The 18366-nt window shown below is 36.4% G+C and overlaps 3 protein-coding genes across 4 annotated transcripts; 2 read left to right on the top strand and 1 right to left on the bottom strand.

The window, feature by feature from the left end:
• Positions 1–4836: 4836 nt before the first annotated feature.
• LOC103937941 (probable polygalacturonase) lies at positions 4837–7803 on the top strand. Its single transcript, XM_048584223.1, has 6 exons — positions 4837–5191; positions 5633–5950; positions 6064–6184; positions 6273–6447; positions 6554–6624; positions 6852–7803. Exons 1-6 carry the CDS (start codon positions 5180–5182, stop codon positions 7523–7525), a joined length of 1371 nt encoding a protein of 456 aa, XP_048440180.1. The 5' UTR covers positions 4837–5179; the 3' UTR covers positions 7526–7803.
• Positions 7804–9805: 2002 nt separating this feature from the next.
• Positions 9806–15734, top strand: LOC103937945. Of its 2 annotated transcripts, none has more exons than XM_009347930.3 (13): positions 9806–9942; positions 10027–10170; positions 10270–10385; positions 10518–10672; positions 11342–11430; positions 11837–12386; positions 12652–12819; positions 13039–13202; positions 13318–13397; positions 13806–13917; positions 14679–14753; positions 14854–15016; positions 15405–15734. In XM_009347930.3, exons 1-12 carry the CDS (start codon positions 9853–9855, stop codon positions 14998–15000), a joined length of 1890 nt encoding a protein of 629 aa, XP_009346205.2. In that variant the 5' UTR covers positions 9806–9852; the 3' UTR covers positions 15001–15016; positions 15405–15734. The 2 variants fall into 2 exon arrangements, with proteins under 2 accessions (XP_009346205.2, XP_048440461.1); XM_048584504.1 differs by having other exon boundaries at positions 15410–15734.
• A 288-nt stretch (positions 15735–16022) lies between these two features.
• On the bottom strand, positions 16023–17257 carry LOC103937946 (extensin-like). The gene is made up of 2 exons (XM_048584505.1): positions 17167–17257; positions 16023–17032 (listed from the first exon to the last, which is right to left on the bottom strand). Exons 1-2 carry the CDS (start codon positions 17255–17257, stop codon positions 16164–16166), a joined length of 960 nt encoding a protein of 319 aa, XP_048440462.1. The 3' UTR covers positions 16023–16163.
• Positions 17258–18366: the final 1109 nt, after the last annotated feature.

Below are 18366 nucleotides of genomic sequence, written 5' to 3' on the forward strand. Positions count from 1 at the left end.
TTTAATCTATTTGGCTGTTTATTCGTAAGCATCAAGTTTTCAATTAAACAAAACAACTTTTGGATTTTCAACCCAAATCTGGCGGATTACAGAAATCGTGTTCTTCAAGAGTTTACGTTCGTATCCCTCTTGCTTCATGCTGCATTAAAATGCCCCTATACTAAAATTACAAAAATAAATCCTTGTATTATATGGATAAATTAGTTTTATATCAGTCAACTTATTTAAGTACAACACAATCACATGCATACGTTGCATGCCAAGAGGGTGGTATGACATAAATGCTAATATATATCCTGAAAATTTATAGTCATAACAATAAAACACTTACCTCGACAGTAATGATCATATTGAGTTAACTTTCTTCTTCTCTTAACATCGACAACCTTTTTATGTTGCCAATTGTGAATTACATTTCAAAGTCTTCCTTTTTCTTTGTTCAATTTATACATTTCAATTCTTAACCTAAAAATCCTGCGGCTGCATGTGCTTTCATGCATATACTTAAATATATACGTGGGCGCATATATAGAATATATATATATATATATATATATATATATATATATATATGTTAGGATTCTAGGGCACACGTTTTTGATACATTTTGTAGGGCCCATTTTATATTGTTTTTTAATGATCCGAGCTGTTTATATTTGAGTTCATTATTCATAAATTATCTTTGCAAAAAATTAAATGAATCCAAAAACATTAATATATTCATTTGTAGTGAAGAAAATAAACATATACGGTTTTACAAACAAAAACCTAAATTTAGATACGATCTGAATTTACCTTGAAAAATATGATCTGAATTTATATATATATATGTGCATGAGGATATTCATACTGGCCCCACATCGAGATTTGCTAAGCTCAACTTTAGGGCGAAGAAGAATATATATATGTATGCCTTTTGACGATCTAGTAAAGCAAAGCAGCTAGAGGATTATATATATGCATGTTCTTCTTCTTCTTCTTTCAAGTTGGAAATCTTTGGCGTGCTTTTTAGATTATTATTTTATTTATCAGTTCAGAGATGGAAGATTTGAGCAAAAAAATAGATGACAAAACTCGAAGGTCAAAAAGTTGGACGATCAAAAGAGGCAAATGCAAAAAAGTGGTCTCTGGGTTATAGAGAAACCCTAAAGAAGGAACAATATTAGTACCTTGAAGTAATTTGATCTTTATTACAATATGTCTTACAAATGCTACTGGTTTGCAGAAGAAAGAGCATCCTCATAGCACAAGAGAAAAAGAATGATCACCATAACCAAACTTTTACATTAATTAGATGCTTCCCAATGAAGCTTCTCTGACAATTTTGTACCTTAATTAGAAACATTTGGGTCATTTAACCACCATTTTTTTTTTAATAAAGGGTAGTGCTATTCATACACTCATTTTAACTTCTCACACATTCATTTCAATTTTCAGTCGTCAGATTGAATTGATTGATGAAGATTAATGACAAAAAATTAACAAAAGTGTGTGGGAAGTAAAATGAGTGTTTGAATACAACACTCTCCTTTATGAAATGTAGAGAAGGAATGAAGCTTTAGCTGCATGATTTAAGTGAGTTGCAAGAAGTTTAACACACGCACACACACAAAAATAAAAAGGATGAAAAGTTCCTACCTAGAATTTGTTTGAGCTCAGAGACGGTTTAGTGACCTATTATTAGCCACACTCATACTATGCCAATTGAACCATCTACACAATCAACTGATGTTGATTTTATCATAAAATGTCTCGGTACACTTAGTAATTGAACCATGCAATATAAAAGTGATTTAGCTTGACGAGGTTTCTGACGTGGGACATATGGTTCGACAAAAACTATTGAGTTTTCCGGCTAAACATCTCAAACCTAATCGTAGTAAGGCCGAAGTTAATTAACGATCTAGTCAACCACACTTCTTCACCCCATCTAACTATTCGAATCATAATTATGTTACTAAACACGACATTGTTTGTTGGATCATGTTATGTTTTGTTAGACATGAATAACATGTTGAATTAGGTGATGTATTTGGGTTGTGAAGCTTATATAATAACAAATAAACAAGCTTGAAATTTTGAAATGATTAAAGTAACGCATAAGTAGGTGGTAAACACAATTAGGAGATCATGTACTTGTGTCGTGATATAAAAGCGTTACACAAATAAGCTAGATTTAAAATAGTTATTTTTACAAGAATTATGGTTCATTAATATTCATTTATAAGTAAAAATTATTAGAAGTATAATATTTATTTATAAGTAAAAGATATTAGCGTTTAAGTTAACGACTATGAACAAACATAAAGTATGAACACACACAATTTCATAGGCATGATTTGAAAATTGGATAATGGTGTATCTACATACCCATTTTTATTTTCTACAAATCCTTACCAATTTGGCCATTGAGCCCTTAATCTTTTACCATTATTCTATTTGATGATCAAAAATTGCGAGGAGCGTGTGAGTAAAAATAGTGTGTGGATGACACTACCCTTAAAAATTATGCCCATATCTATGTGACCTGGAAATTGAAGATTCTTAACATAGTATAATTGGGTGCTGTTATATACACCTATCTTTTTACCTTCTACAATTTTTTTTTCAATTTTTGCTCGTTTGATCAAATGAATTGGTGAAGTTCCAATGACACAACTAATATGAGGTGTGTATGAAGTAAAAAAAAGTTGTATATATATCACCATCCATATAATTTTATACTTACATAATATAATTGGGTTGAAGATTCCTTACATAATATAATTCAGTGTTGCTATCTACACCTCCTTTTTTTTTTTTTCTTCTTCTTTCTTTTTTTTGGAAAAACGATATTATCTATACTAAGAAGGAGGAGGTAAGCTTAGCCTCACAATGGGCTAGCAATAATTTGATTCAAATTCGTCTTTGACAAGAATCGAACCTAACACCTCTCACTTACAAGTGAAGAGGAATACCACTAGACCATAGTACTAAGTGGCTCTACACCTCTCTTTTTGCTGGTCTGATCAAATGAATTGAAGAAGATAAAATGACACAATTAATATGAGGTGTGTACAAAGTAAAAAAATTTGTGCATATAACCCCATCCATATAATTTTATACTTACATAATATAATTGGGTTGAAGATTCCTTACATAATATAATTCGGTGTTGTTATCTACATCTCTCTTTTTTTATTTTTTTTGAACAAATGGTATTATTTATATTAAAGGGGAAGATGTGAGCTTAACCTCACAATAAACTAGCACTAATGTGGTTCAAATTTGTGTTTGGCAAAAATTGAATCTCAGATCTATCACTTATAAGTGAAGAGGAATACCACTAGACCATAGTACTAAGTGGCTCTACACCTCTCTTTTTACCTTCTACATATCTTTTTCAATTTTCATTTGTCTAATTAAATGAATTGAAGATTATCAAATAAGTGAAGAGGAATACCACTAGACCATAGTACTAAGTGGCTCTACACCTCTTTTTTTACCTTCTACATATCTTTTTCAATTTTTATTCGTTTAATTAAATGAATTGAAGAATATCAAATAAAACAGTTAACATGGGGCGTGTAAAAGTAAAAAAAAATTGTATATATATACCATCCATATAATTTTATACTTTAAGAAAAAATTAATGCTCATCTCAAATTGAAGATATTTCAGAAAAACAAAAACAAAATAAAAAGTACACGTTACCAAAAAAAAACAAAAATCAAATTAATAAAATGACGTGTCACACATGAGTTGGGTCCTTATGTTTGTTATGTTCTGTCCAGTGATTGACGCCAGGCTAGCATCTTTGCCATGATTGACTTGCGGGTCCCACTCCCCCTCCGCTTCCCTCTCTCCGCTCTGTCAACCCACATGCGGTCTCAATGCCCCATGCACTCCTTCGCTTATTTTATTGAATCTCACCAGCCGTCTCACCGTTCATCCCGCACCACCCTCCCAATCTCGCTTACGTGGCACCCATTCGCCGCAACATTCCCTTCATTACCGTCGATCTTCTTTTCGACTTTTAGCCAATGATTTGTCAACAAATGTAAGCAAACAAGGACACTATTACACAACCCCTGCTTATAGTTTTCTTCCCACTAGTACTTCAGTTTCTTAGTATTAGTATTATTCTTTGATAAATGACTCTTTTAGAAGTGGGAGATTTCATCTATTTTCTGTTATCTTTTATTTTTGACATAATATTTTATAATATTAGTATTAAATTGTGAGTTAATAAAAAGATCATAGAAAATTCTACTTTGAGAAAATCTTCGTGGCAATTCTTGTTAGGTTTTTTTTTTTTTTTTTAATCTTAAAGCTATTGCCAAGGAGATTCTTTTAGCATAGATTTCTCTATGAACTCTCTGTCACCTCATAATTTAATGTTAATTCTCATCCAACATTATAAAACCTTGTGCAAAAAATATAAAGTAGTAGAAAGTACATAGAGAATTATACTTTTGAGAAAGTCTTATTATTATTTGCTAGGACAATCATTGCAGGAAGGAAATTTATAGTTTTTTCTTTTCTTGTTTTTGTTTGTTTTGTGAAAATAACAGTGTCACAAACGGAGGGCCGTTTCAAACAATTTTGTCGGCGATAGACGTCAATAATGATAATTGATTAAGGAGGGTAATTATCAATTAGTGGCAATAAATGAGATTATTTTAGGAGGAGTGCAACTTTGTCATATTCTTGTCAAAAAATAAAAAAGAAAGTAGATGTGAAGTAGGTTAATTTGGTTTAATTTTTTAATAAATTTTAAAATTTAAGGTCATAATCGTAAATCGATTAAACTAATTTAATCTAATGAGAAACAATGAGTAGTGCACATCACGGCCAGAGCCAGTGGAAGGGATTGAGCAAAGTTGCACTCTGCCAGGATGGAGCTGGCATTTCAACAGCGGCAACAGGATCTCTAATTCCCCTTCTTCTATATTATTACCAAATATTAATTTTCCATTTTCCAATTTTAATTTTAATTTTTGTTTTGGTTACCATATATATAAGTATTTATGCTTTGTGTCATTTACACAATTAATGCCTCCATTATTCCACCACACATATACTTACAACGTTAAGGCAGCCCTCGCTCTCTGCTGGCTGCTTCTTCTTCCTTTTTTTTTTCTCTGCAAGTCTGCTACTTTTTGGCCACTCCTGCTGCACAGAGACAGAGCTTTTACTCATGAAGATGCTAGTAAGTACGTTTCTTTTTTCTGGGTTTTTAACTTTTTACCCTTCTCTGCCTATTTCGAATCCAAAGTCTTGATTTTTCTGATTCAGTTAGCATTTCTTCATTTCATTGGGTGGGTTTTCTCTATTTTCTCTGGGTCTTTGTTCTGTCTGATTAAAAATAGTTGATCTTTGTGATATTTGGATTTGGTTTTCAGTTGGGTTTTGTTTTTTTTTTTTTTATCTGCTTTTGTGTTTAATTTTTAGTTCACTCTATAGCTTGCATTGATCAAATCGTAATATGTCAAATATTCTTGAAAAATCTTCTGATTGTGGCTGAATTGTTCAAGTTTTTTCTATTTGTACTTGTATTTAATTTAATTTGTTAGTATGTTCAATGAATTTGTATTTCTTTAAAATTTTTCTGAGAAATCAGTGGCTTTTTCTAAATTTCCACTGTTTTCAGGCGGTGTTTCTCTTGCTGCTGGCCGTGAGTAATGCCGTCAAACTTAACGGAGAAGACGATGAGACACCGTGCGATTCTAAACTGACATTAAAGCAAAGGCCACACAGTGTATCCATCTCGGAATTTGGCGCTGTCGGAGATGGCAAAACATTGAACACTCATGCCTTCCAGAATGCCATCTTCTACCTCAAGTCTTTCGCCGATAAGGGCGGTGCTCAGCTCTATGTGCCACCGGGGAGGTGGCTTACCGGAAGCTTCAACCTCACCAGCCACCTCACGCTGTTTTTGGAAAAGGGTGCTGTCATTCTTGGATCTCAGGTAATTCTTTACACTGCAATGAGATGCCGGTGAACACTTTTGATGCTGCGAGTTCAGTTGGAGATGTTTTCGTTTTTCGCTTTGTTGAAATGTTTGTGCGATTGCTTGTTTAGGATCCGTCTCATTGGGAGATTGTTGAGCCTCTACCCTCGTATGGTCGAGGGATTGAACTCCCCGGGAGGAGATATGGTAGTTTGATAAATGGATATATGTTACAAGATGTGATCATAACTGGTGTGAAGAATCTCTCCGAATTTCGTTTGCTGCTTTAACATGTTCTTTATCTGCGCGGTCTGATTCTCATTCGCTCTTGAATGCATAGGTGATAATGGAACCATCGATGGCCAGGGATCGGTTTGGTGGGATTGGTTTAGCTCCCAATCTCTGAACTACAGCCGCCCGCATCTTGTGGAATTCGTTATGTCTAAATACGTGGTGGTTTCGAACCTCACATTCGTGAATGCTCCCGCTTACAACATCCATCCTGTCTATTGCAGGTGTGTTAGCTAAGGCCGCTGATGAGCGAGTGCTTGTTCTTTCATTTGCATTCATTTCTAGGTTAAAGAAGATATTTTTATTTATTTATAATCGAATACAATGCAGTAATGTGCATGTTCACAACATCTCTGTGTCTGCTCCTCCAGACTCCCCTCTTACTGTCGGCATAGTCCCAGGTTTGTGACATCTCTTGACTTCCTGCTATGAATTTACGTTTAAGTATTGTTCTTATCCCGAATGAATGGAAGTAGAAATGTTGGCTAAAATTTGAGCTTCCTGCCCACTTTTACAAAGTTATTTTCTATGTGCATCCTGATTTTTCCCTTCTTGTTTGAAATAATTCAATGAGAGAAACTTTTCGCCTTTTTGGCGAAATTTGTACTAATTTTCTCTGTGCTTTCAGATTCTTGTGATATTGTGTGCATAGAAGATTGCAGCATTGGCATGGGGTATGATGCCATTGCCCTCAAGAGTGGTTGGGACGAGTACGGGATTGCCTATGGAAGACCGACCACAAATGTACACATCCGGCGTGTCACCTTACAATCAGCTACTGGTTCTTCTCTTGCCTTTGGTAGTGAGATGTCCGGTGGCATTTCTAACGTACTTGTTGAGAAGGTCCGCCTCAACAACTCATTTAGCGGCATTCAGTTTCGAACAACAAAGGGTAGAGGCGGTTACATCAAAGACGTCATCATATCAGATGTCGAAATGGAAAACGTCTACATGGCATTTGGTGCCTCTGGCCAGTTTGGTTCCCACCCTGACGACAAATATGATCCTAATGCTCTCCCAGTTTTGGATCATATCACATTGCAAGATGTGGTTGGCACAAACATCACAATTGCCGGATGCTTCACTGGGATCAAAGAATCGCCATTCACTTCTTTCTTTCTATCCAACATCTCATTGTCATTGAATTCTGGATCTCCCACCACTTGGGATTGTTCATATGTTTCCGGCTCTTCTGAGTCTGTCTTCCCAGAACCATGTTCCGACCTCAATACCTCGTATTCAAATCCTTCATCCGCCCGCTTTTCGCTACTCACCTTGAATGGAAAAGCCGCGGTCTTATAATACCAGTTCCTCCAAAACCCAGTTATACAAAACGGCCAAAATCTAGAGTGAGGGAAAGAACTAAAGATTTTCCACCATAAAAATTAGACCACATTCTTTTCAATAAGACACATATGTTCAGATTATTTGTTTCTTCTTCTTCTTCATCCTGTAGATTTGCAGTCCCGCATGCTCTTCTTCCATATCCCGCACATTATTTGTACAGCTTCATTTCTTCATTCATGTGTAAGCAAATTTTTGGTAGCGATGATGTAAGACAACTTGGGTTATTGTTCGTATTTTCTGTTCAAATTTTATTCCGTTTTACCTGAAAATTCCGGTGTGTGTAGTGTCCTTGTGCCAAAGTTCTACTATCCTCCGGTACATCGGGATTTAATGGCTTTAATAGTAAAAAATCTACAGGAAATCTGCAGATTTTACAAAGGGTATCTGTCGCTAAAGTTATTGTGAAATTGTTAAACATGTCCGGTGAGAAGTGGACGAACGGGATTAAATTATACAAAGGGTATCTGTCGCTAAAGTTAAGACATAAAGGAATGCCTATGGGCGTGTGTCCTTGTTGGTGAATTAATTTCATATGGATGTTCATGGTTTAGGGTCTCGATCATGCAATTCGATTGTCGGAGTGAGGGAAACGATGTCCAAGGGTTGACCGGTTATACTTCCCCAAGGGAAAGGGATCTCTTTCCATCAAATCCACTTAATTCAGGATCCAAACTGTTGAAATTTGATTTAATAGCTACAAATATGGGATCATTTAAGAATTATAATAACTGTAGTCGTTGGATCAAATTACAATGGTCCAGATCCTAAACTAGGTGGATTTGATGGAAAGGAATTCAGCCAAGAACAAATAACGTTGCGTGGAATATATATGGGGTTTTTTTGAAATGAGTCCAAAGTAACTAAAAATTGGACCTATTTCAAAAGTCAAAAGTCACTAAAAATTGGACCTATTTCAAATTTTCCCAATATATATAATTATCTCTTGTGATATCTTTTTTCAACATTTAAAAGGTTTAAATTTGTCACTTAGTACTATGGTCTAGTGATATTCCTCGTCACTTGTAAGTGAGAGATCTTAGATTCAATTCTTGTCAAAGGAGAATTTAAACCATATTATTGTTAGCTCATTGTGAGGTTAAGCTCACCTCCACCCCCTTAGTGTATATAATATCGCTTGTTCGAAAAAAAAAAGGTTTAACTTTTTATTTTTAATATTTAAAAAAATTAGTTTGAAGCTTCATAATTTCATAAGCGTTAAGTCTAGTTGTGCTTGTTTTCTAATAAAATCTCTTATTTATGTTTCATGATCTAAAATTTTCATAACTCCTAGATTTTAATCACTAAATCTGGACGTTTAAACTTTATCATCACAAGCTTTCCATGTTACATGAGTTCATAACATATAAAGACGTCATAAAAAATTTGTCCATACTCGTTTTCACTCTTGGAAAAGATAAACAAGTTTTAAGTTATGATTGTTTGCCTTAAGTCACAAGTAACAACCATAATACCTACCTACCAACAAAATTAATTTACAAAGAACGTAACATGTTTTAGCAATATGATTTGGTCCGAAGCCATAATAATTACAAGTTCATAACACAAAAGATCTTCGTCTTCTTTTTAGGGAGTGTGAATTAGGGTATGCTAATTGAATACATACTAGTATGCATTCGTGATAGTAAATTACATGTATATTGTGTTATTTTAGCCGTTTGAAAAGCATAACTTCTTATTTTTAGACGTTGTTCAATCTTAGAGAAATTTTTACATTCAATCATTGTCTCATAATAATTGATCACATGACCAACACGTGAATGCAATTGGGAGTCGACATTGTGAACCATGCAATAATTCCACCCTTCCATAATTATTGTCTCTATATTTTAGAGAATAAAATATGCTCTTCCTAAACAAAATGGATAACGCTATTTACACACGTATTTTTACCTCTACAACCTTGTTATTTTTTTCCCATTAATCTTCTTCAACTCATTCAATCAGATGGAAAAAATAAAAAGGAGTGTGTGAGAAGTAAAAATAAATGTGTGGATATCATTATCAAAGAAAAATATTAAAAGAGTAAACATTGGATCCAAATTGACAAAAAAGAAAAATATTGGGCCTAGACAAATAAAGCCCAACATTTGAAAACAGCCCACATTAAGAATCAATAACGCCCTAAACTAAAAGCAGAGCCGTTGCCGCCATCACTTCAGCTGCCCCAACCCTCTTCTCCTCGTTCTAGGGTTTAGGGTTTTAGCTCTGCATCTGCACGCACCTCATCCTTTGTCCTCTCCTACCAAACCCTAACTTCCGGAATGGCCTCTTCAAACATCAGAGATCTCCTGACGGCGTTCAGTCCATCTCTGGACTTGTTCGCCATCAGCTCCGGCGACGGTCGAATCAAGGTAATGTAATTTTATGAAATTTGGTTGATTTATTTCTCTATTTCTTATGAAACCCTAATTTTCAATTACTGGGGTATGTGTTAGATTTGGGATACTGTGAAGGGGCAGGTCCAGACTGAGTTTACAGACATTGTAGCATCCGAAGATACAAGCATATATGCTAAACGAGAAAGAGGGCACCTCTCAGTTGATTACACTTGCATGAAATGGTTCTCTTCCGAACGAAAGGTTGCGAATTTGCTTTGTTTTTAGCTTAACAAGTAGGCTGTAGCAATTTTTATTTTTTAAATTAAATTTATTTTTATGCTATACTGTTCATTGTTGCAGAAGAAGAGGAAGCGTGGTTCCTCATTTTTAGTTTTAGGAACTGGTGGCGGTGATGTTTTGGCACTTGACGTGGCTGCGGGTCATTTGAAGTGGAGAGTTAACGATTGCCATGCTGGGTTAGCTCCCTGCTTAAACTTTCTTTCTTGTCAAAATATTATGTTAATGTTAATACTGCCTTGTGTTAATGTATGTTTTTGGCTTCTCGGGCTGCCTAATTAATCTTTCTGTTGCATGTTCTGTCGTTGCAGCGGTGTTAGCTCCATATCATTTGCAAGAAATGCATCATGTCTTTACACAGCCGGTGCTGATGGGATGATTTGTCAAATTGATTCGTTGACAGGAAACCTGTCAGGGAAGTTCAAAGCTTCCACAAAGGCAATCTCCTCTATGTCTGTGTCATCAAGTATGTTACATATGTATATGTCCATCACCCTACGTCTTTTGTTCTACTTTTGCTTACAGCATATGCATCATTCTGCTTAAATTTGTGTTTGTACTGCTCTGTGAAAATTACATCACGAATAATACTATCTGGATTCAAGTTTCCGGGTTGGCTGCAAAATTTATTCCAAGTCAATGAGCATTCTCCTGCATAAACCAAGATTTTACCAGGACAGTAGTTTTAAGGAGATGTGAAAGTTAAAGTATATGGGGTCGCTTTTGTAATTGGATCATCATCACTGAAACCTGTCTTTATTGTATTATTAGCTATGCCTTTATGTTGTCTTAATAACTAATTAAGTTGAGAAATGATAACTTATGATGATGATGAATGGCAAGTTGGTAGCTAATGCTGTCCAAGAACTGATTTGTCATAAGTCATAAAAATAAGATTGAATTTCAATGGTGAAATTAGTGATAATTCTAGTTGCAGTTCCTGTGTATAGGTAGAGAGACCCGGATGATTAGGTTTCAGTTAGATTGTTGAAGAGCTAATGCTTAAAAAAAGGGTTAAATTTTGCAATATTTGTAGGACCAGCTTTATGTGCATCCAAATTAAACTGTATTGATAGATTGTTCCATTTAGTATTTTGCTGATATTACATTGGGGATGGCCTTTTATCCGCACCAGATGAGAATATATTAGCAACTGCGGCTGCACAAATGAAGATCTTCAATTTGTCTGACCACAAAAAGATACAGAAGTTTTCTGGCCATCCTGTGAGTGTTAAGCATTTACATTCGCCTTTTTCTTTTACACTTTTTTGCCTCTTTGGGTGCTTAAACATGTGTACATGTTTACAGTCTGCTTATCTTCAAATAATCTTTGTTGTTTTACCACTGTTAGAATGTCATTTGTTAGGCAACTATTTTCCTGTAATTTGACCCTTCCTCCTCACATGTGGGCCTCTTTCCACCATTTGAGAGGCCAACATGGTAATTCAACATATTTAGAGACTGCATTTGTATGAATTTTAATTTAAGATGTTTGATGCCTGGGCAAATATTTTGGTTTACCATTGTGTACAAACGTTCCAGCTACCAGGAGGGCTAACCTTCATTCTATGTTTTAACATTTTTTTAACCGTGATTTTTTTGAGTTAATATTTTCTCAACCATTCATTAGGGTGCTGTTCGCTGTATGATCTTCACTGAAGATGGGAAGTATATCCTCTCATCTGCAGTTGGTGAAAGGTATATTGCAGTATGGAGTATAGATGGTGGAAAAAAGCAGTCAGCAAGTGTTGTTCTCAAAATGGAGCACCCTGCCGTCTTCGTAGATAGCAGGTGCATAGACAGTGGGGAAGTTGGTGATATAGGTCTATACGTATTAGCGATTTCAGAAGTTGGTATGTGTTACTTTTGGTTTGGACAGAATATTGAAGAATTACGGAGTGCGAAGCCTACAAAAATTTCACTATCTTCTGAAGACATTTTGTCTACAACATACAAGGGTGCATTACCCACAATATTTGCTGCGGTTATTCAAGGAATTGTGAAAACTGCTTCTGGGCAGGTATTTGTTGCTTATGGGTTGCCAGTGAAACCTTCATTCCAGAAAATTTTGGTGCATTCTGGAACAGACATAAAGTTGAGTAGCTCCCATGACGGGGTTCTTCTACCAATGAGTCAGTCTCTTGTCAAATCTAAGAAAGGACAAAATGTACAAAATAGAGGTAAGATTTCTCACAACAAGTTTTCCCCCCTCAACCACATTTAGTTGCATTTGTTGTTGATTTCCTGCGCTATATAGCATGAGATACTGATGCATTAGGGACCTTCTGAGAGGAATCAAACCCAAAATTTTATTTTACTTTAGATGATGCACCTTGCATTGACGTTGTTGTTTCTTTATAAATTCGTATACCTGATAACCCCTACATTTTATTCCGGTTCTTGATTTTTGACGGTCAGCTGATTATTTGTGCAATGATTCAACAGTTATTGCATTAGATCGAGCAAATGCAGAAGAGGCGTTGCATCCAATGCCAAAGATATTTGATTCACACAAGAAAAAGAAAAGACATGATAAATTGAGTTTTGACCAAGATGAAGAAATGGCTGATTTGGATGACAGCAGGGGTCATGCTGGCCTTGTGAAGAGCAAAGGTGGGCGTTATAGTGACTCAGGAACGCATTTGAAACTTTTCTGCATGTAACATAAGTAATCCCATATAACTACTTAGGCTTATTTAGTGATGGCTGCATATCTGTTTCCACCATACAATACTCTTTTTTGAGCGTCAAACTGGCTTACTATATGTTATTTGACCTCTCGTATCCTGATGCTGGTTTTACTTGTTTCATACGTTATGCTGGTATGTGCAGATGACATGGTAGAAATTGAAGCTGACACAGCAGCAATTTGCATGGAGGACAGACTGAGAGCATTAGGGATACTTAGTAAAGTAGATGACCCTACGTTCCACTCGACACTCAATTCTGCAACATTTAAGAGTATTGATCTTCAGACAAATATGCCGCATAAGAAGGTTGGTTTGTTTAGTTATTTACTTATGTATGAACTGTGGCATGATGTTGTACTTATATATTATTTGTGCACTTCCTGATTTGATTTTGTTCTGATCTATACGTATCATCTGCCAGATGAGGGAAGCTGTGCTATCATTAGAACCTAGTGACGCATGCAAATTATTGGGGGTTCTGGTGGCCATGTGGCAAACAAGGTTTGTTCTTGCTGTTTTGATCTTCTTCAGGTTTTCATTTCATGCATGCATGAACGTAGAGTTATATATGTCCTTTTGAGGGTGTAGATTTCTTTATATATGCACTTTTTAGACCAATGAATTGTTAGTATGGTTTTATACAGACAAATTGTACCTTAAATACTACCAGTTAACTTATGCATGTATCATGAATATATGTTTTTCCTCCGTGTGTGTTTTTGAGAGGATGGTAGAATTCTGAATTCCATAGTAGCTGGTGCGCTAATGTGTATCCGAATCTGGTCCATGATTTGGTTTTTATAAAGACTGTTATTGACACTTTGTGCTTATGTTTTTTTATCCATTTGGAAAGCATTACAGTATAAGTTAGATATGACTTGAGTTTTAATCTTTGATTATGATTAACAGGTCTAGCAGTGGGAATAACGTTCTTCCATGGATTTACAGCATATTGGTAAATCACAGTCATGATATCATGTCCCAAAAGTCTGAAACCCAGATGCTTAGCTCCTTGTTGAAGGTAAAATTTTGTGACCAATTAATACTAGTTTATTACCAGGTCACTATTTGCTCCCTTATTTCAGGGATTATTCTCTTTCTCACATACTGTGGGATATGTTAGCAGCTGTAAAATGATTTTGGTTCAGTTTTAGTTGCTTGTCAATAGACTACTTGAGAGGTCTTAGCTAGTTTTGCTGGATGGTTTCTTATCCACTATTTTGTAATTCATGTTATTGTTTTAATAAATTTTATCGTTTCTTCTAAAAAAAATGACATGTTGCTTGGTAAGCAATTTTTATGCCCTCTGTCCTCTTTCAGTTTGTATAAGTTGTAATCCAATTATTCTGAAAAACAATATGGAAAACTCGACTTCCAGTTTCATTATAAGATTGGTGGTTGATGAAGATCTTCCTTTGAATATTGTCCGTGAAGGAATACGGTAGCCTATGAAGATTTGTGTTTGACTTGCAGTTTACAGTGCTGCTAGGTGCCTGCTTTAGGCCTATACATATGGTATACCATTACCCATTACCCCTTGATAGGCAAAGCCAATGCTTAGATGATTCTTTGGTTAGACTACCGTCAATGTCTTATAGTGTTACCTCTAACAAAATGAATGTTCACACAAATTCCACCTAGATATCAACAGTTTTTGGATTTATTATCTGCCTTATAGTGGAACATCATCCAAAACTCTCAATACCTCCTAAAGAAACCAGATTTGATCCTAGGTAATAATATATTTGATGAAGCACTTAATTGATGTTGTTCTCCTTGCAGGTTACCAAATCCAGAGGGGCAGCTATTCAGCCCTTGTTACAATTATCAGGTCGTTTGCAACTTGTGATGGCACAGGTATATACAACCTCATATTCTAACTTGAATTCAGTAATTTAGTTGACCAAATATTTTAGTCTTTTGATCTTTAATATTTGTTTTTGCTCTGGATGAATAGATTGACAAGGCAACCCACGCAAAAACTCAAATGTCATCACACAAGCACGAAATGGATGAAAGCGAAGATGACGATGAAGATGTAAACGAAATTCACTATGGGGAAGAAAACGATGATTCTGACATAAGCAGTGATGATGATCAGTAGGATTTTGTGAGAGGAGGTAGTCAAACTTTGCCGTAGTGACATTCATTCTTTTGTCTCCTGATTTACTTGTGATGATGCTTGCATTCCTACACTATTTGTCTACTGTTTGATTGATTATCACACTAGATTGCTTAAGTTTAAATACCACCAGAATTAGGTCTACGAAGTCTCATCCTTTGGTTTCTGCTACGTTGCGGAGTAGATGTATTCTTTTGAATTGGGTGTCTAATTACGGTCCAGCTGGTCCATGCTTAGTTTTTCTCAAGGATTTGGAACATTTTAGTTGATACTGAATATATGATGACATGGAACACAGTTGTGTTATTGGATTTCATGGCTTATGGTTTATTTTGCATTTTTCTGCTCATAAGTTGCATTTCCTGTACACCTTGTTGTGGATTTAGGACAGAAAGGCTCGATGCGGTGCAATCTGTTCAACACCCCCGTCCGTTAATCAGGCAACTTTTAATGCTCGGTTTCTGGCCCTGTCCAGGTTCAACACCCACAGTTTTGTTTTCCTCCGGGGTTACCCCTCTACCCATTACTATGGTGAAGAAATAGATTTCTCCAAGATATCAATTATAATTTTCTTTCTTCTAACGGTTTCTCTGTAATAGCATAAACACAAGTGCATCAGTGTGTATATTGTGTGACTTGCAAAAAGCACAAGCGTTTTTGTATAAATTGTGTTACCGCGTACTATTTATCTTGCTGGTAATTGTATGTTTCATTCAGATTGGGCGCATCGCATTTTGTCCAAAATATCACTACTTAATTATAAGAAAGGGTCTTTGCTCGTAATGGAAACTTTTTCGTATACCTATAAATTAGAAAATCCCGAGTAAGATTTCTCCGATGAATATTAAGCCAGAGCACAAGTTTGATCTTGGAACGTGGTGTTGTAGATTCTGTGATCCAGGTTGCCGGCAGTATGTATTGCCCTGTTGGAGAGGATTTAGGATCAATTCTTTCTTCACTTACAAGCTTGGAATCTCATTCTTTCTTCCCATAACATCACATGATTAAGAAAAATATAATTCCATTAAATTATATTTTCCTGCTAACATATTCTCCATTAACGTTCTTGCCGTGATTCTTTTGGGGATAAACAGTACCCCTCCTTTTGCACCATTCTCTCTCTCTCTCTCTCTCTCTCTCTCTCTCTACATTACGGTACACGCATTCGGATTTTCGTCGCTAAACATTGATGTGATGTTTCCGTTGCCATTGACGTCTTGCTGCTCCTCGTTGTAATGGTTCGCCCTGCTGAAATGCTCGTTGTAATGGTTCGTCCTGCTGAAATGTGAGGGTTGTGGGGGTGGCTGGATATATTCAAATTCTGTGATATAAGGTGATGGTCTGTATGTGTTGTAGCTGTGTGTCACATGCATAGGCGGAGGTGGGGTTGGACACATCGGGGCGTGGCTCATCGGGGGAGGACCCATTGGGGCGTGGCTTATCGGAGGAGGGTCCATTGGGGCGTGGCTCATTGGAGGAGGTCCCATCGGGGCGGGGGTATGGGCAGGCTCCTGTGGAGGTCCTTGGCTGTTATGGTATCTATTCCAGTAGCCATTGTAGCCTTGGGAGTAGCCATATCTGTAGCCATAATCAGGTGGGTGGTGGTATATGGTATGAACTTCTCCAACGTCTCTTGGTATCTGGTGGTGTATTTGTTGGCCGGGGTTGGTCTCAGCAGACACAGGTGTTGGTCCTGTTGGCTCGGGTGTTGGATTTTCATGCGGCGGGGATTCTCTTGGTGGCTCTGCTGGCGGGGCCACTTCAGCCGGCGGAGCTGCTTCAGCCGGTGGTGGTGCTTCTGAAGGAGGGGGGTTTGCTGCCTCAGGAGCTGGAGAACCATTCTCCGGCGCTTGTTCTGGCGGTGGTGGAGCAGGTTCCGTTTGTTGTTCTGTGTGGGAACATATGGTGGCAATCTTCCTCGTCTTCTTAATCGCTTTTACTATCTTCTCCGGATCCGCCCACCCAATTATTGTCAACTTTTGTTGAGGGAAGTCAATGTAAAGATCATATATACCTGCAGAAGGAAAAAAAACAAGTCTTCACTCAAAAAAATAAAAAAAAACTACAAGCTAATAAAAGCTGGGTTCGTAGTGTAAGAAACATACCAAGAACCAAAAAACAAAAAAACATGGATTTTTAATTTCTTACCATTGATGCCATGTAGCGCTTTCTTGATCTTCTGCACGCATCCGTTACAGTCCATCCGGACATGAATCTCCGTCACCCGAGGTTTCTGCATTCGAGACACGAAAAAATTAACGTAAGCATGGACTAATACATGTAATGTGGAAGTATGTGATTGCCATTAATTTAGGGCCATACCTCCATGAGAGGCAATGATGAGGGTGGAGGGAGGGGCAATGGGTTAATAGGTGGCATTTTATTTATACACACTGCAAAAAAAAAAAAAAAACAAAAAAAAAAAAAAGGGCAAGGAATAATAGAAAGGCAAAAGATGTGGGACATGCAAGGAATCTCCTTTTCGAATTGATTAGCTTAACCTGCAAAAATCAATGTCAAATGTGTTAAAAGGATGGAAGAAAGGGGTCGGTTTTATATGGACGATGGAATGCTGTGCCAAAAAGAATTTGCTTTCTGTGCGATGTGCGATGGAATTGATGGCTGTGTGCGATTGAGGGACGTCTGTCTTTCGAGATTATTAGGATATCCACCGTCCATGGATAAAGAATTAAAGGGAGATGATCAGATGATTTTGTTTACATTTTCATTGAGACTTAGCTTTTGACGTTTGAACTGGAGTTCCACTAATATTGTGGAATCCTTTTGGCACAAGCAAAGATGGGTGTTTTCACACATGCAAATCACAAAAAATTAGGGTTGGAAAGCATGAACCTTCTTTCATTTTAGTCGTAAAGGTTGATGGAGATTGGAGTTGCAGATTCTTTCACAGGAAGATCTTAAAGTGTGTACTCCAAAACTTTAATAAACTAATTTTGAGTCTCTTTTTTATTTCCCTAATGCTGCTTACTTGAGTGTGCCAGCTTGGTTCTGGATGAGCTTAACCATCTTATATTATATTCTAGATAAAGATATTTGGACCCCATTCGTGGGAGATTAGTTATACTACGTACATAACTGTGTTTTAGTAGGATAAAATAAGTTTTATGTTCTTCTCGGAGTTAATAATGTCGAATGGCCTCTATAATTGTAAAAAGAATCAACCAGTATTACAAAACGTGAATTGATTATACATGTGGTTGTGTTTTGGTAGCATACATTAATTTTTCTAATGCTACTTAATCGAATGTCATCCTAGTCTGAATAAGCTTAACCATCTTCTATTCTGGCTAAACATTTTTGATCCCATTTTTGGGAAAGATTATTATG

This window comes from the organism of the source record quoted next, unplaced genomic scaffold (genome assembly GCF_019419815.1).
Source record: "Pyrus x bretschneideri cultivar Hongxiangsu unplaced genomic scaffold, Pyrus_bretschneideri_v1 Contig21, whole genome shotgun sequence".
NCBI classification, from domain to species: domain Eukaryota; kingdom Viridiplantae; phylum Streptophyta; class Magnoliopsida; order Rosales; family Rosaceae; genus Pyrus; species Pyrus x bretschneideri.

Coding starts and splice junctions, on each gene's coding strand:
- LOC103937941 (XM_048584223.1), top strand. Junction 5,951..6,063: donor CTGTCATTCTTGGATCTCAG/GTAATTCTTTAC, acceptor TTGCTTGTTTAG/GATCCGTCTCATTGGGAGAT. Junction 6,185..6,272: donor ACAAGATGTGATCATAACTG/GTGTGAAGAATC, acceptor TTGAATGCATAG/GTGATAATGGAACCATCGAT.
- LOC103937945 (XM_009347930.3), top strand. CDS start 9,853: ATGGCCTCTTCAAACATCAGAGATCTCCTGACGGCGTTCAGTCCATCT. Junction 10,171..10,269: donor GGTTCTCTTCCGAACGAAAG/GTTGCGAATTTG, acceptor TCATTGTTGCAG/AAGAAGAGGAAGCGTGGTTC. Junction 12,387..12,651: donor ACAAAATGTACAAAATAGAG/GTAAGATTTCTC, acceptor ATGATTCAACAG/TTATTGCATTAGATCGAGCA.
- LOC103937946 (XM_048584505.1), bottom strand. CDS start 17,257: ATGCAGAAACCTCGGGTGACGGAGATTCATGTCCGGATGGACTGTAAC. Junction 17,033..17,166: donor AGCGCTACATGGCATCAATG/GTAAGAAATTAA, acceptor TTCCTTCTGCAG/GTATATATGATCTTTACATT.